Source organism: Mauremys mutica, chromosome 2 (genome assembly GCF_020497125.1).
Source record: "Mauremys mutica isolate MM-2020 ecotype Southern chromosome 2, ASM2049712v1, whole genome shotgun sequence".
Lineage (NCBI taxonomy): Eukaryota > Metazoa > Chordata > Testudines > Geoemydidae > Mauremys > Mauremys mutica.
The window spans coordinates 82019462-82040747 of record NC_059073.1 but is presented as its reverse complement, the minus strand read 5'-3'; the positions used below and the strand labels follow the sequence as shown (position 1 = coordinate 82040747).

The following is a 21286-nucleotide window of genomic DNA, read 5'->3' as shown; positions in this document are numbered from 1 at the left end:
ATCTCTTGATTGTAAACTCTTCTAGGACATAGGATTGTCCTCAGATTTGTCTTCTGTACCGTACTGAGCATGCTGGGGTTTTTTTTTTAAAGTACTTTGAAGTGAAAGGAAGTTCTCTGTTTTTAATTGCTGTGTTTTATATTATGGAGGAGGAGGACAGTGAGCCTGCTCTATCCATCTCTTTTTAAATCTCTTGACTTTGAAATAAGCTCTGCTCCAAAGGCTCCTATTTTATATGTTGCTAATCACTCAGGTCTGTGCACATAAATTCAGGTGAAGGAGCAGTATTGCTGCTAGGTAGAAGAACAGTGTGTCATTCTATTCTACTTTTTTTTTCTGCTTAGCAGATTATCACAGGTTATTTGCGTGTGTGAGACTAGAAGGAAATATAAATGACTTAATTGGGAGAGTGTTCATTTGTCTCATTATAGTGAGAATAGAATGAATAAGATGCTCCTCACAAAGCCCTTGAAAGCAAACATAGATAAAACCCCATGAATGGATAACCCCTGGGTGAATTGTTGAAAGTGCTGCAATATCACTTTAATTTAATAATTCTTTAAGTGACAAAAGAACACTTCGCATCTGAATATGCGATGCACCCCTTGATAGAAACTCATAGCATGCTAAAATGCATAGAATAGTAAGTTAATAGACATATTTAGGTTCTTGCTGTGACTCTGGCAAAACTTCTGATTTGGATGGAAAAATGATCAGTAACATGATCATCCTGTTCAAATGTTTTTTTACTTTGTGTTTTACTACTTCATTTTGCTGAAGCCATTCTCGATTTTTAAAGCTGTTATTTTCCAGCAGAATAGTCATAATCAACAACATGAAAGGGATGCCAATGTTTAAAGTCAACTGCTTGTCACTTGGCCTGACTATTCCAAGGTAGATCCAGAAATGCAAAGAACTTACACCTGATAATTTCTTATGGACTTGATTATGACATGATCTTTCCCATGAGGATCTCAAGGAAATAATCAGTCTCTGGTGTATCCTTTGAAGATGTGCAAAGGTCAACTGAAAAGCCCTCTTTACATCTAATCAATGGGCAAATTTCAGATCTAATAGAAGAAGAAAAAATTTCAACTCCATGAGCTAACTTTTTTTGAATAGAGGGAGCAATCAGAGGAAGTAGCAAAGGTTGCATTGGCTCGTTCAGCTTATGTTTGCTGACTTCTTTACACCGGTTTTCAGTTTTGCTGTCCTGTTGGATTGGCTGCTTCTGGATGTTAAACAGCAACTACTAAAGTTAGACATATTTAAAACAGCAGGTCTGGATAACCTGCATCTAAGAGTTTTAAAAGAGCTATCTGAGGAGCTTGCTGGACTACTGATGTTGATTTTTAGTAAGTCTTTGTAGGTTGAGGAAGTTCCAGGAGACTGGAAGAGAGCTGATTTTGTGCTAGTATTTAAAGAGTAAATGGAACCAGCCAAGCTGTCATAGGTCTGTCAGTCTCACACAGATCCAGGGAAAAATAATGGAGCAGCTGATACAGGACTCGTTGTTCAAGAATTAATGCCAATCAATATGGGTTTATGGAAAAATAGATCCTGTCAGACTACTTGATATCTTTTTTTATTACAAGTTTGGTTGATTAAGGTAATAGTATTGATGTAACATACTTGGACGTCTGTAAAGTGTTTGACTTGGTACTGCATGACATTTTGATTTAAAAACAAACGATCTAAAATTAACATGGCACACATTTAAGTGAATTGAAAACTGACAGGACAGGGAATTGTTATTGAACAGGTTTTTCCTGTGGGATCCCACAGGGACTGGTTCTGCACCCTACGATGTTTAACTTTTTTTTTTTTTACCAATGAACCTGGAAGAAAATATAAAATCACTGATAAAGCTTGGAGATGACCCAAATATTGGTGGAGTGGTAAAAAATGAAGAGGTCACTGATATAGTGCAGTCTGGATCCCTTGAGCAGCTAGGTGCAAGCAAACAATACATATGTTTTAATACAGTTAATGCACATGTATACACCTAAGGACAAAGAATGTAGGTCATACTTGCCGGATGTAGGGGGGAGTGTTTCTCTATCTTGGGAGTCAATGACTCTGGGGGGGGGGGGGAAATTGGGGGTCATGGTGGAGAATCAGATGAACATGAGCTTGCACTGAGACACTGGCCGAAAGGGCTATTGTAATCCTTGAAGGCATAAACAAGGGAATCTTTAGTAATAGTATGTTAGCACTGGTGCAACTGGAATACTGTGTCCAATACTGATGTCCACAATTCAAGAAGAATATTGATAAATTGAAGAGAGTTCAGAGAAAAGTCATGAATGATTAAAAGATTAGAAAACGTGCCTTATGGCGATAAACTCAAGGAGTTCAATTTTTTATCTTAGAGAAGATTAAGGGGTGACATTGTTCCCAGTTTGATTACAATTTGTAAGTAACTAATATTTGATAGTGAGCTCTTCAGTCTAGCAGAGAAAGGTATAATGTGATCCAGTGGCTGAAAGTCAAATATGGGTAAACTGGAAATACTGTGTAAAGTTTTAACAGTGAGGCTAATTAATTATTGGAACAACTTATCAAGAATCATGGTGGATTCTCTATCATGGGTGATTTTTACATCAAGATTGGATGTTTAATTCCTAACGCATTTTCAGAAAAAACTTGGGGAAGTTCTATGGTCTGTGCTACATAAGAGGCCAGACTTCTAGCAAGTTTCAAAGAAGCAAGTGGGGCCAAAAGCACATCAGTGGAAACAATCATACCTAGAGGTGCCCAAGTTTGTGACGTACTATTCAATGTGAGTACAGCTAGCAGAACTAGGCCCCTAAATAACTGGTGGTGGTATCCATTTTTCATCTGGGTATTAAATTTTCACTTTTCGTATGAAGTGATGATAGTTTGCCTAGATTGCATATGAATTTTCATTATGTTATTATTTAGGGACATGTTTATACCCAAATTTCACAGAAGTCTTACATTTCTTATCAGAAAAGATGGTAATTGTTCAGTTTTTAAGCAACGCTAACTTACTGAGGTACAGTCCTTGTTCATAACCGATAAAGTAAGTGTTTCACATTAGAGACGAAGAAATATGGCATCTCAGAGCCTAACATTTTAGTCTGTCTTAATCATTTAAAATCCAGCAAGAATCAATGTAATCGGTGTTACCAGTCAAACCTTTAACTGATGGCATTGTTTCTACTGACACTTAAAATTGACTAAGCCACAATATAATATGAAAATTCCTCTTGAAGAAAACGGCTGTGCTTTGGTTCAGATTTGCCTGTTCTATACTGTAGAAAGGTGAAGGGTGTTCGGGCCTAACTTTTCACGTCTCTCTGGGCAGAGACTATTTGAAGACTGCCACCGAACCCTATTTGACTGCTGCTCTGCAGCCAAGCCTTTGAACAGCTCAGACAGATTTTCGTCAGCACTTCTGCATCCCAACTCTTTGCTCTTGTAGAACCTTGATAGATTTGCTGGCTTGAAAGCTGAGTAATTGAAGTCTCAAGTAATACTGTCTGGACCATTTATCCTCAGTCAATTGTGTGAGATTTATTCACCTGAGCCCAAGAACTCCTGGGACCTTAGTTGCTGCTGAGGGAGTCAGGCTCCTTGAACTGATGTTAAATTACTATTGGCTGAGCTGTCTGCTGGTAAGTAAGGTTGCCACATCTTCACATTCAAAGAAACTGCTGCTCCATGAAGCATGTAATTCACACGCCACACCCTGTTCTTTCTGCTGTGTATTGCTCGGTCTAGTTTATGCCCGCTTTAATTTAATTGCTTTGAATAGCAAGTCAACTGTGTGGCACATTCACACAGCATACAGCATTATATATAGCTACACTGCAATATAGATACTGTAATGCTCCCTCTAGCCCCAGGACAGATCTTTTCTATTTGTATAGCTTTCATGTTACAATGGATAGAACAAAGAAAGTGTCTCAAAGTTTTTGAATGTGTCAGGAGAGGAACTCGATTCTCCCCAGCACACCATAAAGTGTTAGATAGTTACGTAGCTCTAGTTAGCATCTTCAAAGACCCCGGGCAAGATAAAGCAATTTTACTTTAGCATATGCTAAGAGCTTTGTCAAGTGAAAGCCTAAGGGCTAGTCTACACTGGCAACACTAAAGCACTGCTGCAGCAGCGCTTTAACGTGCCTTGTGTGGTTGTGGCACAGCTCTCTCAGTGCTCTTTAAAAACAAAAAAACAAAACAAAAAACCTCCTCCATGAGGGGTGTAACTCCCATCGCTGGTGCACTGTCTACACTGATGCTTTATAGTGCTGAAACTTGCCGTGCTCGAGGGGGGGGGATGTGTTTTCACACTCGTGAGCGAGAAAGTTGCAGTGCTGTAAATTGCCAGTGTAGACAAGCCCTAAGGAAGCCCATATGCTACTACACAACTGCTTTGTCTTGGCCAGGATTTTTGAAGATGCTAACTGAGTCACCTCGCTCAATCTAATCTAACATTACGCTTTTAAATCCTAGTCTAGACAAAGCCTAAGGGCTTTTCTTCATGGGAAAATTGTTCCATAATGAAGTGTTCTTATTTGCACTGAATGCCAAATAGGGAGCTGTGGTGAAATAGCTTATTCCGGTCACTTTCCCCATATAGACAAGTCCGTATATAGAGCATTGACTGGTGGCTTAATTTGAGCTAATTAATAAAAATTAGAGGTGTTTATAAACTCTGAACATTGAACAGTGATATAGGTTTGGAGATTATTTTAAACAGAGCCCTTGGTTTTACCCAGTTATTTGGCAAACACTAAAATCCATTCATTCTAAAGTTGAAAGTTTATTGACTAAACACAAGAATACGAAATTAAAACAAGCCATTTTACTGAAACTATGGTTGAGTGATTATGCAAAACAAACCTAAATCGAAACCTTTGAAGACTATCTCTTTTTGGGAGCAAAATATTAGTGTCTCTTATTTTCACATCAACCTCTCGATGAAAAGGAAAGGGTTAATTTTACTTTCACTCCTGATGCATAAAGAGTATTCATTTCTCCTGTTTCTAGCAGACAAGGTGGAGGAAATACGGCTTTTATTGATGTCTTTGGAATGCTGGATGGCAGGCTAGTCACAAATGGATGCTTTGGCTGGCAGACTGACCATGGCACCTGTTGCTTGGAACCTTGGGTCACTTTTCCAGTCAGGGACATCTGATTGGGTCTTTTCTTATTAGAGCGGGCAGGGCTGTGGTCTTCTCATCTCACTATGCTGATGCAATGCAACTGACTTTAGAAGAGAAAAGCCAAGAGGATTGGAAGTAAAATAGTGGGGAAGAAAGTAACAACATGGAAGGCAGGGAAAACAGGATCTTGCGTGCCTCTGCAATGCTAGCAATTAAGTATCTCCACTGCTGGGCTGAGGACACAGGGTGTCACGATGATATTCAGCTCTCAGAAGTGACAGTTTCTTAAATAAGAGCAAGGCCAGCTGGCTGGCCTTCCTCCTGGAAGACTGTCTCCGTCTGGTCTCCTCCTCCTAGCTTGGGGTCAGGGAAGATGAGATGAGACAAGCTGGGATGCAAGGTAGGACGGGGGCTGGTAGGGGAGGAAATAAGAGAGGAGACAATTTTCCCAAAGTCTCTCTAAGAAATCACTAAAGGGGGGTGTGTGGAAATGAGCAGCATAGTTCATCCCCCTCAGTGTTTTGTCCACAAATTAGACGTAATATCCATCACACCAATTTTGGACTATTAAGCGTCTGGTGCCACATCTTCTGTTTTAACCAAGCACAATTTCAACAGTAACTGACTCAGATCAGCAGGTCCTTTTTGTTTGAACTAATCCAGCTTCTTTGTCTAGTTCTCTTACACTTGTTTGTAATATTCCTTTACTGAAAGTGTACTCAACCTGTTTTTCATGGTTAAATTCCAAGCAGAGAAGAATTGTAGGTTATTGTAACTTTTATGAACTCTTGCTCACTTTTTACATTTGAGCTTTCAATAGGGGTGTATTTTTTAGGCCCAATATTCACAACAGTCCCCTTGTAGACGAGCCCTTAGAAAGGACTTTATAAGTAAATAGAGATGAACCACTTGAGCAAGTATTAATTCAGGCCAAGGTCTTGCATACTAAAGTCATCATTATTACACCATGTTTGGACGATATAAGTGTGAAAATTTGAAGACCTGGCGAAGAGAATGAAATTGCCTATCCCCAGGGAGATTAATGAGGCTGAGATGGAGAGCACTGTGTTATCATTTAGTCTGTTGTCATGATATCACGATAAGGTAGTCAGGATCCACGTCGTTTAGGTGTCAGATGTCAAAATCACATAGGCACAGACTCTGTGGGTGCTCCAGGGCTGGAGCACAGATGGGGTGGGCGGGGAATTAGTGGGTGTCGAGCTCCCCCCAGAGCACCTCCTGCCCACCAGTGGCTCCAACAATCAACTCTTCCACCTCTCTCCCAGTGCCTCCCACCCACTGCAATCAGCTGTTTTGCAGCATGCAGGAGGTGCTGAGAGGGAGGGGGAGGAGTGGGGCAGGGCATGCTTGGGGGAGAGGGTGGGAAGGGATGTGGGGTCAGGAGTGGGGCAGAAAGGCGGGTTGGAGATGGGATGGAGTGGGGCGGGGGCCTGGGGCTGAGCACCCCCTGGAACAAATGGATGATGGCACCTGTGCAAAACCATATCACTAATTGAACCTCCATAAGTAAAGGTTAGTCAGTGCAGACTGTGGGGCATCTGATATAATTATCTTTCCAATTAACTAAATGGCAGCTGCCATTTAGCATCACCTTAATTCTCCATGGACTTCAGATGAAGTGCCAAGTAGAGTACATTGGATGACAGTCTCACTAGTTATCTCGTTTTAAGGTCAGAGAAGGATTATTCCAAACAAGAAATTCAACCTCCTGGCCATGTGCAATTCAGGTATGTCTACCCTGCAATGTAAATCCAGGGTTAGTAGAACTCAGATTAGCAGAGCATTGTTAATCTAGAGGGCTTGAGCATTTATACTCATTTGTAACCCCAGGCTAGGAATTGTTGAATTTTGGGTCCCAACCTGGGGCTACATTATGTGGGCCCGAGTGTAACCACCCATATCCCAGACTTCCTAGTGCTTTCCCAAAAGGTGGCTACTCCAGTCCATTGTTCATGGTGCAATATGAGAAAGTTTGACCGCCCACCAAACTTGTCTGTCCAGAGGACCAAGAAAGTCATCTCATGGGATTGTGGAATACTTTTGGCAGATACCAGAGCACAAGTTCAGTGAGGCTGTGACTATACTGCAAAACAATAGGGCTTGGACCCTGGGTCCTGGCTTGTCTCATGCTTGGACCCTCCAAACTATGGGGTCCTGAGATCCTGGGTCCAAGCCCAGGATTAGCACAATTTGTGTGTGTAGATGGAAGGGTGATTAGGCTTGAGCCTCAATTCAAACCCTGGGCTTACATTGCACTGTGAACATAGCACTCCTATTTTTACTATGTTTTTTTTAATCTGAACGTCCAGAATCCAAGGCCAGGAGAGACACCAGTGTGATAAGGCAGTACATGAAACCTATCTTGCTGTCCAAACATTAGCAACTCTAGCACTTAGTATGTGCCTAAAAAGAGGATCTGCGCTGGAGACATCGTTAATCCTTAACGTACATCCATTACTGTGAGGTGTTCTAAAGTATAAAATTAGCTTGGTTGACTTGCTGCACCCTACCTTGAGGACCTCCCTTATCCACCCCCTCATCTTGTCTCTGCCTTTGCCGGATAGTCAGTCATTCAGTGGCCAGCTTGGGTGCAGAACCCTAGTGTAGACAGTCAAAGCTAATATAAGCAACAGTGTTCATCAGTGCATTTTACCCCTACTTGAAACTGGTAAACTGCATGGATGCACCTCACTGTCTATAGCAGTTTTGCTAGCCTATGCTAGGCAGCTACGTTAGGGCAGCTAAACTAATGGCTGTAGTTGGGGCTGATCCCCAGTGTAGACCAGGCCTAATGCTGGTTACATCCCAGTCTCTCCTCATAATCTGGCCTGGTTACATCCCAGTCTCTCCTCATAATCTGGCCACTGCTGCTAGTGAAATGAACAAGACAGGTCCATTTCACAGCTGGGTTGTAGGGAAACTGTTAGTTTTCCTAAGCAGCAGAGTAAAACTAAGCAGTAGCAGATGCAAACACAGGAGCTATTCACAAGTGGGGAGGACCCCTAAAAGGCTATCTGGGAGGGGAGTAATTGAGAACTCCTTCCCCAAAGTTAGGTCATAGTGGGAGTAGAAGAATGTATTTTACTTAGCCAGCAGTGTCCTTAAAGACAAAATATAAACCTTAATCTGTGTTGTGTAGGAAACCATACAGCCCCACAGCTTCAAAACTTTTATTCAAGTCATATAAAGGTTAGGTCTCTTTCAGATGTAATTTGCAGCTTTTGAGTTAATTTCCTTTCCCTTTAAGATATCTTAGCATGTCCTGCTTTATCCAGTATAGTTTTAAACAGTATAAGTGATCAGGGCTTTCACTTATTTTTGACTTTTTTCATAGCAGAAGAGGCCTCAGTATTTGTAGGCTATGTATCAGGTAAATTGTCCTATCTTTGTTTTTGTTAAAGTTCAACCATATTAATACCCTGTTTGTAATGCCTTAAGTGATTCCTTACTCATTTGAGTGTTTACAGCCTACTAATTTTCAGTTGTATTTGAGCCCCTCACTTTCTTAGGCATCTCTGAAAATTCCATCCCACGTTTCTCCTTCCCAACTCACTCTTTCAATCAAGGTAAACGTTTAGCTGTTTTCTCATATGTCGTCTTCACTCACTAGTCAATGGAAATCAGTTCTATTTTACTCAGAAATGTTCCACACTCTATTGTGGGCGCATATCACAAGAAATGTGCAAAGTCCAAATCTTGGTAAGGTTATGTAAGTGAAGGAGGAAGGGAGTGACTTGAATGCTTTAAAATATAAGTGTATTTGCTATTATGTCTAGACATGTTCACTTATTGGTCTGAGGTCTGAACGTCTTTTTAAAAATCTTTGCCTTCTTCCGTATTTCAATCAGATTTTGAAAAGTGAATATTAACAGAGTTGGCAACAAACTTTTAACTAACAAAAATGAAGCTCTCCTACTGGAATAAATTTAAATGCTCTTGCTTTGAAAGTTCAGCTGTAGTAATTCCTGTTTTATTAGGACAGTTGGGTCAAATTCACACTTCACTGGAGGAACTCTGAATGATTTATTTTGTAGCAGACTAAGGCAGTGTCCACACTAGCAATCTTATAGTGGCACAGCATACTAAAGTCATGCTAAACTAAACTAAAGCTGTGCTGATGTAAGATGGCTCATATAGTGGCTCTATGCTGACTGGAGAGAGCTCCCATCAGCGTAATAAAACCACCTCCATGAGCAGTGGTAGCAATGTTGGCGGGAGAACGTTTCCTGCTGACAGCACTGTGCACACTGGCCCTTCTGTCGGTGTAACTTATGTCACTTGGGTGTGAAAAAACATCCCTTGGAGCGTCATAATTTGTACTGACAAAAGTGCTATTGTAGGCATAGTCTGTCACTTCTCATCCTCTTCCGGCATTGCACAAAGGGCTGGTCTCCGCTACGGGGAGATCAATGCTGCTGCAGTCGATGCAACAGGTATCTAGTGAAGACCTGATAAATCAATGGCAGAGCACTCTCCAGTCGACTCCATTACTCCAGCTCTTGGAGAAGGGTAAGGGAAGTTGACTGGAGTGTGTCTCTCATCGACTCAGTGCAGTGAAGACACTGGGGTAAGTTGACCTAAGCTATGTAGACTCCAGCTCCAGCTCCAGCTGGAGTAGTGTAACTTAAGTCAACTTACCCCAGTAGTGAAAACAAGCCCAAAGTTAAGGTTGCAGAGACATGATAGGCAAATCTTTTGTTTAAAGAAACCAAAGGCCTTGTTTCCTCTGGAATGTTAAAAGAATGTTAGAACAACAACAAAAATCCATCTCAAAATTTCTTTAGATTTTGTAATATGGAGTTTTAGGAGTGGGCCAAAACTGATCTGACAGTGTCCCTTTAATGTCTTCCAAATGTCAATATACCAAAGTGAATATATGCAGCAACAGTGAATTTTCTCTATTTACTTGGACATCTTTAATACCAGCAGAATGATTTACTGTAATTGACTGCTTATCAGATGTTTTTCCTTCTCATGGGAACTTGTGTATAAATAACGTAACTAATGCCTATTACATCATTAGTGAACACCACACTTGGGCCCCAGTCCTGCAAACACATATGCATTTGCTTAACGTTACTCATGTGAGTAGTCCAATTGAAGTCAATGGGACTGGTCATGTAAGTGATGTTAGGCATGTGCGTAAGTGTTTGTAGGAGTAGGGTCTTGAAGACCAACCAGCTCCAGTCTGCTAAAAGATAACTAGTCTGTTAATATTGCAAACCATACCTCATTATGGGTATGTCTGCAAAGCAGCTAGGTGGCTAGCTTGAGACTCAGCAGGCACACTTATTTTCAGGTGCTAGCTCAAGGAGAGCTAGCATACGTATGTCTGTCCATGCTGGGAATTATACCTCCTGAGTACATATGTGGGGGTCTGGCAGGATTGTACTTGGGTGGCTAATCTCAGTCACCATCCAAGTTGTCACAGCCACACTGCTGTATTGAGGCACTAACACACGTCTACCTGTGTTGCAAATTACACCTCCTGGTTGTTGTGTAAACTTCCTCCTTGTTTGTGCAATAGCTGTCAGACCTTGAGTGGGTTTGTTTCGTGGTTTGCACATCCTGAGAACTGATATTGGATTGGATAACTTTTAAAACCGTTCAATGTATTAAATTATGTGAGATGCCTTGAGCATGGGATAGGTGCTAGAGAAATCCAACTATAGAGTAGCAAACTTGAACTACAATCTTGTTTAAAAGTACAGAGGCTAAAGAGCGTGAAGTACCTCAAGCAAAAAGTATCATGTTGAGCAATTCTGGTCTGTATTATGTAATAAATGTAGACTTGCAGAATGCTTGGTTGAATTGTTTCATATGCTTACTGATCTTTCACTGCTATGGAAAGCTCTGGAAAAGCTTGGTTATTAAAGATACCTTGAGTAAAATTTTAACATGCTTTTTAAGAAAAGGTTTTGGATATTGGGAGTTGCTACCGTGAAAGAAACGTATAGGAAAAAAGACCTTTCAAACACAGGAAAGGGGCAAAGAAAGCAGGATGTCTTTATCCTGAATGTCTAAATAAAGTCTCTTGTTTCGGTTTAAAATTTTTTAAACCTATTTTGAAGAGGTCTTCAGCCAATGGCTGGCTCTTACTGGGAGCGAAATTGCTTTTTAATAAATATTAGTCTGCCTACCTATTTCAGTTTCCATTGCAAGCTTCCTCTAAACTGTAACTGTGTTTAAGGGTACACTTGTTGGTTCAGGGAATTAAGTGCAAACAAATCTAGAAGATCTCCTTAAGCTCTCCGTCAGATAGTTGCACAAGCAAGTGCTGCCAACCAATCTGCTCTGGATTTTCTTCATATTTCTTTAAAAAAAGAAAAGAAAAAAATACCAAGCAAACAAAAACAAATATAATTGGAAAAGCAAAATACAATTGTGTATAATTAAAATCAAAATGTAATATGTGGTGTATTAAACGTGTGGCTCAGTATTGCTATTTGTTTAATGTTGCTGTCTGTGACTGTAATAGTTAAATAATTTTGCTGTCATGAAGCATAAATAAAGTGCAAGACAGTCAAGACAAGACTGCTCTTCGAACCTTAGCCCTTGCATTTTCTCACTCTTGTCACATTGTGGGGATATTGATATCACATTACCTCAGTTCTTTGCATGTAATATAACTTTTAAAAAATCCTTAGGTACTCTTCAATGCAGTAATTCCTCTTAACAGTCTGTTCCTTTTTCTTGCCAACAGGTACAGTTCTCATCAGAAGTAACAATGGTCAACTAATGTTAGTATCTCAACAAGCAATAGCTCGAGCACAGAGCCAGACACAAAATAACACAGGTGCAAGACCATCAATACCTACCAGCACACCTTCAGTCAGAATATGTACTGTACAGGTAAAACTTCTTCAAGCAGCTTGATTTTGCAATAGCTGTACCATATTATGTTACTTAATGTGATGTATTTGTAACTTAGTATTTGCAAACCTTGTAGAAGATTCATTAAACGTTGTTTGAAAGTCTGTTTTTCATTAGAATGAGTGTCACTGTGTATGTTGCTTTCATACTTTTAAAAACTAGGTTTGGCCAGTTTAGATTTTTATCAGTAAATGTCAGTTTCACCATAGATGCACAAACTGACTAAAATATTTCCATCAATAATCATCAGAATTTACAGATAGGCAAAGTAAAAAAATGCTGCTCAAATTTTAGTTTGAGTTAAGAATATTTATTTTGTATATTTTGACCTGGTGATGACTGTCTTAACAGTTAATAAAGCTTTCTATTTTGTAATCTGTCTGTCATTAAATAAAATTCCTGACCCTTTATTGTCGATTCATCTACCCCATAATTTCGTACAGCTGTGAACATTTACATTGATTAATGAAAAAATTAAAAAATCAATTCTGTTGATTTTAAAAATAAAAATCTGATTGTGCAAAGCCTATTTAAAACATACTCTGCTACTTTGCTCTGGATTGCGTAGCTCACCTGATGAGAGAAGACTGTTATAACAAAATTTTAAAACACTTTGATGCTTAATTGTAACTAAACTAGCATTGGTATTGGCTTCCTTTTCCTTTCAATAGACACATTACTTAAATTAGTATTGAACTTGAAAACCCTTCCAATGAAATCCTGTAAAACTTCCTAAGGTAATTATTTTTATAGCATAGCTAGCAAATCTCTAACTGTGGATTTCAGTTTTGCTGTTCTGACACATGGTCCCTTTTAACCAGTGTAGTGGCCCCTGTAATTGGCTCAAATGCTGATTTTGAAAACAAAACTGTTCTGAAATTACTAGTTGTGCAGTTACTAGTTTATATGCTCCTCCCTGATCTGCTGCTTGTTCCTCCTATTTAGCTTGTAAACTCTCTCTGGCAGAGGGCCGCCATCTTGTTGTATCTGTAGGGTGCCTAGCACAATGGCGCCTGAAGGTGTTACCACAATACAAATAGAAGGGCATTGCTGGGTCTTCTAGGCACACTTTGTATGTCTTCAAAACAAAGAACAACAAAAACCCAACCCTGGAATTAAAAAAACAAAAACAAAAAACTTTTAATGTTTGTGTAGCACTTGCTTCTGAAAGCACTATATATGTGCTAAGTAGTTATATTTTGATTTTAACATTCCCCTGCAGTGTTTGCAGCTAAGTTATTGTGGCAGTGCCTTCAAATTGGAGAAGACGCACCATTCGCTATCTAAAATGAATAAAATAAAAAAAGTAAATGATAAAAGGTTTGCGTGTGGTTCGAAAAAAACAAAACCACTTGATCCGTTGATAAAACTCAGTTTTTCTAAGACTTAAAATCGATATTTAAGCACCTAGGTAAGTGCCCTGAATTTCAAAAGTTCTGAACTTGGAGGTCTATCTTTAGGCATCCTCCTTGGACGGAGCTATTAGTTATTAGTTTAGTGGTTAAGGGGGGAAGCTGTGGATGTGGTATATCTTGATTTTAGGTAGGTATTTGACACAGTCCCACATGACATTCTCCTACGCAACCTAGGGAAGTGTGGACTAGATGAAATTACTATATGGTGTGTGCACAGCTGGTTGAAAGACCATATACTCAGAGTAGCTATCAATGATTTGCTGTCAAAGTAGAGGGATGTACGGAGTAGGGTCTCTTCTGTGTCAGGTACTAATCAATATTTTCTTTAATGACTTGAATGATGTAGTGGAAAATGTGCTTATGAAATTTGCAGATGACATCTAACTCGGAGGGGTTGCAAGCACTGTGGAGGATGGGATTAGAATTCAAAATGACCTTGACAAACTGGAGTACTGGTCTGAGACCACAGGATGAAATCCAATAAAGACAAGTGAAAAGGACTACATTTAGGAAGGAAAAATCAAATGCACAACTACAAAATGGGGAAATAGCTAGCTAGGTGGTAGTACTGCTAAAAAAGTCTGGGAGTTATAGTGGATCACAAATTGCATATATGAACCAACATGATGCAATTGTGAAAGGCTGATATTTTGGGCTGTCTCAACAGCAGTGTCATGTAAGACATGGGAGGTAACTGTCCCACTCTGACACTAGTGATGCTTCAGCTGGAGTATTGTGTACAGCTTTGGGTGCCGCACTTGAGGAAAAATGTGGACAAACTGGAGAGAGTCCAGAGAAGAGCAACAACAATGAAAGAGGGTGTAGAAAACCTGACCTATGAGGAAAGGTTTCAAAAATTGGGCATGTTTAGTTTTAAGAAGACAGAGAGGATCTGATAAGGCTGTTATAAAGAGGACTGTGGTCAGTTGTTCTCCATGTCCGTTGAAGGTGGGTCAAGAAGTAATGGGTTTAATCTGCAGCAAGGAAGGTTTAGGTTAGATATTAGGAAAAGCTTTTTAACTATAAGGATAATTAAGCACTGGTATAAGCTACCAAGGGAGGGTGTTGCACTCATGTCGCTGGAGGTTTTTAGGAACAGGCTAGACAAACAGCTCTCGCCGATGGTCTAGATATACTTCATCCTGCCTCAGCACATGGGACTGGACTAGTGACTCCTCCCAGCCCTACTTTTCTCTGATTCTATGTATATCTGAAAATACGTAGAATTTTAGCCTTAATATATGAACCACACACATCTGGACATACCAAAATGACGAGTAACCTGAGTGATTCTCTTCATGACATGGTCACTGTTTGACTACTTCTGTACTAATCAGCAAACATGCCCAAACTATTTTGTTTACTGTACTGTATCTGCTTACCTTGTTATAACATTAGTAGTTAAGTAGGTTTATTTACACCTGCACACTCCTTCCCAAATTCATTTTTAAATTGTTGGGTTAAATTAATGCCTTCTTAACAATGTTTTGCATTGGGCAAGAGTAAGTACTAGTTTAGGTAAATGTTTGTAATACTATTAATTAGTCTAACTACTGTTCTATGCCTCCTGTATCTTAAATATTCTATCTTTTTATTTTAAAGAACACTGGCACCCACTTACTAAAAAAAGTAGTAGCAACTCCTGTGAAAACAGTAACTCAAGCAACAAATTCAGTTGTATCTACTGATCAAAGACCTGCTATAGTACAGGTATGTCTTTAGCTTTTTTTTAAAGCTGGCGTTGAGTTCTTTAATGTTTTTAAGATAGAAATGAAGATTGTATGTTTAAAATTTATAATTTTACGGGGTTGCCCAAACAGCTCAGGAGAGCCAAGCATCTAGATTAGAGAGACAAGATAATATCACAGAGCTTTGTGTAAGCTCGAAAGCTTGTGTCCCTTATCAACAGCAGTTCATCCAATAAGATATTCCCTCACCCACCTTGTCTCTAATATCCTGGGACCAACGTGGCTACAATAACACCATATGATTGTATACAGATTGGCAGTTGCTTGTATGTACAATCTGAGTTTAAATTCCATAGCTATATTTTTTTAAATATAAAAATTCTATCTGGATATTGGGATAGAGACAGCTGTCTCAGTGTAGTGTTTCACTATCCACAGCAGTATTGTCTCTGGGCATGCTTTCTTTTTTAAAAGAATCCTTTGTCTAACTTTCTGGACAGGGCTACCTATCTGTTCTTAGGGAGCAAAATACTGGGTAAACACTGTATAATAATAGCAAACTAATCCTTTCTGTACTAAAATACTCTCTACTCCTTTCTTCTTGGTTAACATGTCAGACTTCCCCCAGGCCAACTTCCCCACCCTGGCTTCTTTGCCACCATGTTCTCTTTCCCATCATGAAAAGACAGCATGAAGGGACTTGGGCTGTCAGGTCACTCACTGGCTGAGAGTTCTTGACTTGGCTGGTCATTAGGGAAGGGACTTCCTAGCCTACAGCAGTAATTAACAAGCCGACTTCTAAAGCTGTCCTCCTGCTGTCTTCAGATGCCCACATATATTGGCAACAGATCAGCTTATGACATCATAAAGAGAGGGTAAGGGGGACAGTCTTCACCCCCTGCAATGAGGAGGAAGCAAAGGGGGTGAGGAGAGAAATATGGCAGTCACTTCATTTTTAAATTTCCTATTTTATTTATATGCATAGGGAAGAATGTAAATCTTGCATCCATCAAGAACAGATATGGGTGTTATGCATTGCTGTTTGTTCTTCAGTTTGGTCTAATTACAGGTGTTTGTAAACCTTCTCAGATGCTGGTGATGTCTTTAGGCAGAGGTCCTCTCATGGACCTATCCATTCCAGATCCTACACCACTTTTGGATGTAGGAAAATACTAGGCTAGTAGGGAGATGAGGTGAAGATAAATCTGTTTAATCTTATGGGTGATGCTGCTCATTTTAGTCCTTGCAGCCCAATTCTCCAGCCCTGTATTTAATTCTGTGGCTTTATATTTGATAACAAATCTCCCTTTGTTACACACACACTTTTAATTCTGCCATCCTTTTGCAGTTTGCATCTCTCTTCTCTTCAGTTTGTGTTGTCAGCCTGTTTGGCCAGTTAAAGTTTTAAATTTTTTTTATAAGAAATACCTAACAAAGAATACATAGTGGTCTTTTACAAAGGGATGCTTAGCAGTATTTGGTTTAAAAAAACCCCCAAAACTCCTGGTCATCCTGTGAGTCTGACTAGACAAGAAAGATCACTGTCTGAAGAATGATAGGTGCTTTGTCTTATACAGAAGCAGCCTTATAGACTTCCAGTTTTTTAAAGGATCAAAGTCTAAACACCAGTGTGCTAAAGAGCAAATCATCCTGCCCTCTCTCAGAAATCCTGAATAAATGAGTGTAGTATAGAGGGGTCCTGCCACCACAGGACCACTTCTCCCCTTCCGTTCCTGGCCATGGAGCAGCCATTGGAGCATCTAAGCTTGTCTTGAACTGTCTTTGAGAAAGGAAAGAATGGAGCCCAAGAAGCTTGTTCCATAGCTATGTCGTATCAACTAGCCAACCCAAAAAAATCACCTTGCTAGCAATGGTATCGAGCATCTGAAGACCATAGTCAGAAAATGTTGAGAAAAACAAACAAACATGGGGCCAGCAGCAAAAAAAGGTTAATATGGAGAGATACAATGCTAAGCTAGTTTAATTTAGCTTTTTCCTGTACTAAAACTACTGTAGTCAATAGTGTGTAAAACTATTGGCACAACATATTCTGCAATAAATATTACCAATTCAATATTCCGTCCAGTCTACAGCGGTATTGTTCTTATTCTTTGTTTCAGCTCTTTTTTTCTTAAAAACCTCAAATCCTGTGCACCCCTCCTCATTTCAGATTGTGCAGGCTGTTTGTCTCATTCTCCCCAGAGGGGATCACAAAGTTGACTATCTAATTAGCATCATGCTGGGGTACTGTCATTTCAAGACAGCAACTGCTCCCCATACAAACCTTTTCCAAATATGCAGGATAGATGCTACTAATACAAGATCTATCATTTATGTGAATTTCTCCATTACTTGGTCTAAGAACAAACATCGTGTCAGAGTAGTGGAGAAGATTGAGAGGCAGGTGGTAGAATTTTATTCCAATATATCAGTTTTTCTGGGGAATGGGAAAGTAGACTTCCTGACCCCCTCTCCAACTTATAGAACACTGATCTTGTCTTGACCTATAAATATATCAGAACTCACAAGAGAGTGGCTCCAAAGCAACTTTTTTTTAAACCCAAAACATTGCAACTTGACAGTTCTGTACTCTGTTCCTATCAGTCCTCTTCCCATCCATCTGTTTCTGGGATTCTCTTGCACAGTCGGCCTCCCTATGGCCATGGATCTGTTGAGCTGCATCTTTGGAAGAGACAGTGGTGGCAAAGATCCTGCAGAGAGCTGCTAAAGTGTGCCAGCAGCAGGAAGCTAAGCTGGCATGCTTTCTTGAAACTGCTTGCCTCTTCCATATCAGGTGGATCAGCTTGTGATGGTTGGCAACTACCTGGAGACATGCCCACTCACAGCAAAGAAATGAGAAGAGGAATTGAAAGAATGATCACATTTGTCATAAATTTAAATGTTAGTGCTTTCTGATTCTGAAAAGTGACCTCTTAAAACAGAGCCAATATAGCACCTCCTTACTCAACAGGTCTGTACTTGGTATGTATCCAGTCATGCCTGCTTACTTCACTGAAAGATTAGTTTTTACTACTTTAGTCCTGTGTGCCACTGTAGAGCAAAGGCCAACTGTAGATGAGTGAGCTGAATTCTGTTTTTAACTTAGCAGCAAGTGTTAAGTTCTAGGATCTTAAGTAAAAGCTGGCAATTGTGGTGTTTTAGTTTTTGTTAGTCAGTCTTTCAGAATGGCATCTGCTGCCCCAACACTGTCCTAGACTGTTGTATCCTAGACTGTGTAGTGTAAGCTTTATACAATCGCAGCATCAGCTCATTCAAAATTGTTGATTACCCTGTTTTTATTCTGGAGAGCTCACAAGCTACAAGCTAAGACTGACCTTTTCCAATATTGATTGGAGAAACAGGGCTGTGATTTTTCTTCTCTGTTTTGGCTAAATAAGATTAAATTGCAGTTGCATAAAGCACATAACATTTAATGATTATTGTTGCAAGTTTAATGTCTGAGGCATATGTGTTTTTGATACATTTTTATGTCCTGATATGGTTTGACTTGGTGACTTAGGGAAAAATACTACTTACACTTTAGGAGTATATGGTATGTTTGTGAGGTTGGGAAGGTATCAGTTAAGCAAGTGTTCATATCTCTTTTCAGCCAGCAGGTGCAACTAACAGTGTTACGACAGTTACTGCTGTAAAACCGCCAGGTACTGGAACACCTGTAAAGCTTCCAGTTACAGGACCTCCTGCACAATCTGTCTCTCAAAAGGCAATCTCTGTCAAAGCAGAGAGCACAACAGTAGCACATCCCAACACTTCCACGGTAAGGCAAATAAGTCATTTAAAATATCACTTTCTCTAAGCTGCTGAGGTTTAAAGTCAGTGCAGTGTCTCACTAAGTCTTTCCTTGACTTCCATAACCAGGAAATGCTAGAGAATGTGAAGAAATGCAAGAATTTTCTTGCAACATTAATAAAGCTGGCATCTAGTGGACCTCAAGCCCCAGAAATGGGACAGAATGTGAAGAATCTGGTACAACATCTATTGGTAAGACTTTTTATTCAAAATCTTCTTGTATCAATATTTAATACTTAAGGCATTATATATGGAAAGCACTTTGGAAAGTTAGCTTATTCTCCCTCTCCTCCACCATCACTACTTACGTTTTTTCTAATTATGCATTAAAAATTCATAAACATTACTTAGGTTGTCAAGTCAAGCAGGCTAAAGCTAAGAAATACATGGGAAACCTGAATTCTGGCAACCTTAATTTAGCCCCTTCGTGCCTATGAATGATTCAGGCTTTAATTAGATGATCACATGCTATTTTTTCTACACAGAAGCTTTGTCCTATTCAGTGCACAAGGTAATCTGATGATTCTAGTATGTGGGATTGAGGGTTGAATTCAACTGGTCTTGAGTTCTCCCTGATAGACATCTCCTCACAATTGACTTGTGGATGAATAGCTCCTCTCCTGTGTCCTCTTGTTCTCTACTCTGTCAGTTGCATTGTCTTTAATCTGCTCTCCTCTTTTGACTTTTTTTGATTTTCAGTAGCTCATTTTTGCTCTTCTCTTGTGGTTCCACTTTAGAGACTACATGCCTCCTTTGGTAGCAGCACCTGGCCTGGTTTTCATTGATCTATGCTTAGGGCCCTACCAACTTACTCTCCAATTTGGTCAATTTCACAGTCATAGGATTTTAGATATTGTAAATTTCATGATTTCAGCTATTTAAATCTGCCAACAACCACCTGCTCTCCGGCTGCCCAGCTCTGAAGGCAACGCCGCCACCTGCAGCAGCGTGGCAGTAAGGGTGGCAATACTGCAGACCCCTCCCTCCCCCCCCCCCCCAAAATAAAATAAAATAACATAACCTCGGGATCCCCCTACAACTCCTTTTTGGGTCAGGACCACCAATTTGAGCAATGCTGGGCTCCCCAGTGATATCTATATAGTATAGGGTAAAAGCGCACAAAATACCAGATTCCACAGTCTGTGACGTTTTTCATGGCCGTGAATTTGGTAGGGCCCTATCTATGCTCAAGCTCAGTGAGACAAAACAAGCAACAGAATGGAATAAAAAGATCTAAAACTAAAACTGTCATTTGGTTAGTTGGCCTGTCCACTTTCAGATACCATTAGCCTCTGCAGATTATATAACTGAGCATTATAAGGCTTATTTTTTGTATTGTGTTTTATAAGGGGCCTCTAAGTACTCTGCTTTCATACACTGTGTTTTTTACAGGAGAATTACATATAATTATTGAATTATCTTTTTGAATTGTGCTTTTTAAGACCTTAGAAGTTAAGTCCACCTTGATTCATGTATAGATAAATTACCTTAATTTTACAGAAAATACAAAATTATATTAAACAGTATTTTTGCACAACACTGATGGTACTCAGAGGGGTCAACATATTTGTAAGTAACATTTCTCTTAGAAAGCACTTGCTGCCCACTTGTAATGCGTGCTTGAGCCGTTATTGCTGTTATATAACTGTTCAGAGATAAAATGAAATTAATTCTATAATACAGTATTTAATTTATAATATAACATCAGTTAAGTTTAAAAACATCAAATGAATAAAAGCCCTTGGGAATTCAATAACTCCATGTGCCTTGGAATTCCAATGAATCAGGATGCTATGTCTTGCCTTTTTAGGTAGAATTTGATATTACTCCTATTTATGGTTGGATCAACTTCATATAAAAAGCTTTTCTTGTTCACTTTAGGAAGCAAAAATTGAACCAGAAGAATTTACAAAAAAATTGTATGTTGAACTCAAATCTTCGCCACAACCATATCTAGTTCCTTTCCTCAAGGTAAGTTTGTGTGGTGGTTCTGAAATTTGTAGTATACATTTTTTTTAAACAGGTTTGTCATACAATATTAGGAGCTAATTTCAAACCCATGTTGCAAAACACCATCAAATCAAACTTGAGAAAAACATAGCAGGAAATATGCTACGATATTGTCTGTCAACCACTTCATGACTAATCCCTTTCTTTTGGTTGTTACATCCCACTTCCAACATCACAAACTGTAAACTCTCTTTTTCCTCCAGTGACCCAACCAACTTTTAGTGTTTGGTCCAAAACTTACACTTGTGCTTAGTTTTTTTGTTTTATAAAACCTAAGATCAATAGAGAGCTTTCAAAAATTAAACAGTTCTAATAAAAAGTTAGTTGTCTAATATTC

At 39.5% G+C, this 21286-nt stretch overlaps 1 protein-coding gene across 2 annotated transcripts in view; it reads left to right on the top strand.

The window, feature by feature from the left end:
• The window catches only part of TAF4B (TATA-box binding protein associated factor 4b), a 113560-nt gene that overhangs the window by 11003 nt on the left and 81271 nt on the right, over positions 1–21286 (top strand). For both annotated transcript variants that reach the window (XM_045008293.1, XM_045008294.1), the window contains exons 2-6: positions 11857–12005; positions 15044–15151; positions 18740–18907; positions 19009–19131; positions 20821–20910. In XM_045008293.1, the coding sequence (XP_044864228.1) occupies positions 11857–12005; positions 15044–15151; positions 18740–18907; positions 19009–19131; positions 20821–20910 (638 nt within the window). The remainder of the gene's footprint in view (positions 1–11856; positions 12006–15043; positions 15152–18739; positions 18908–19008; positions 19132–20820; positions 20911–21286) is intronic.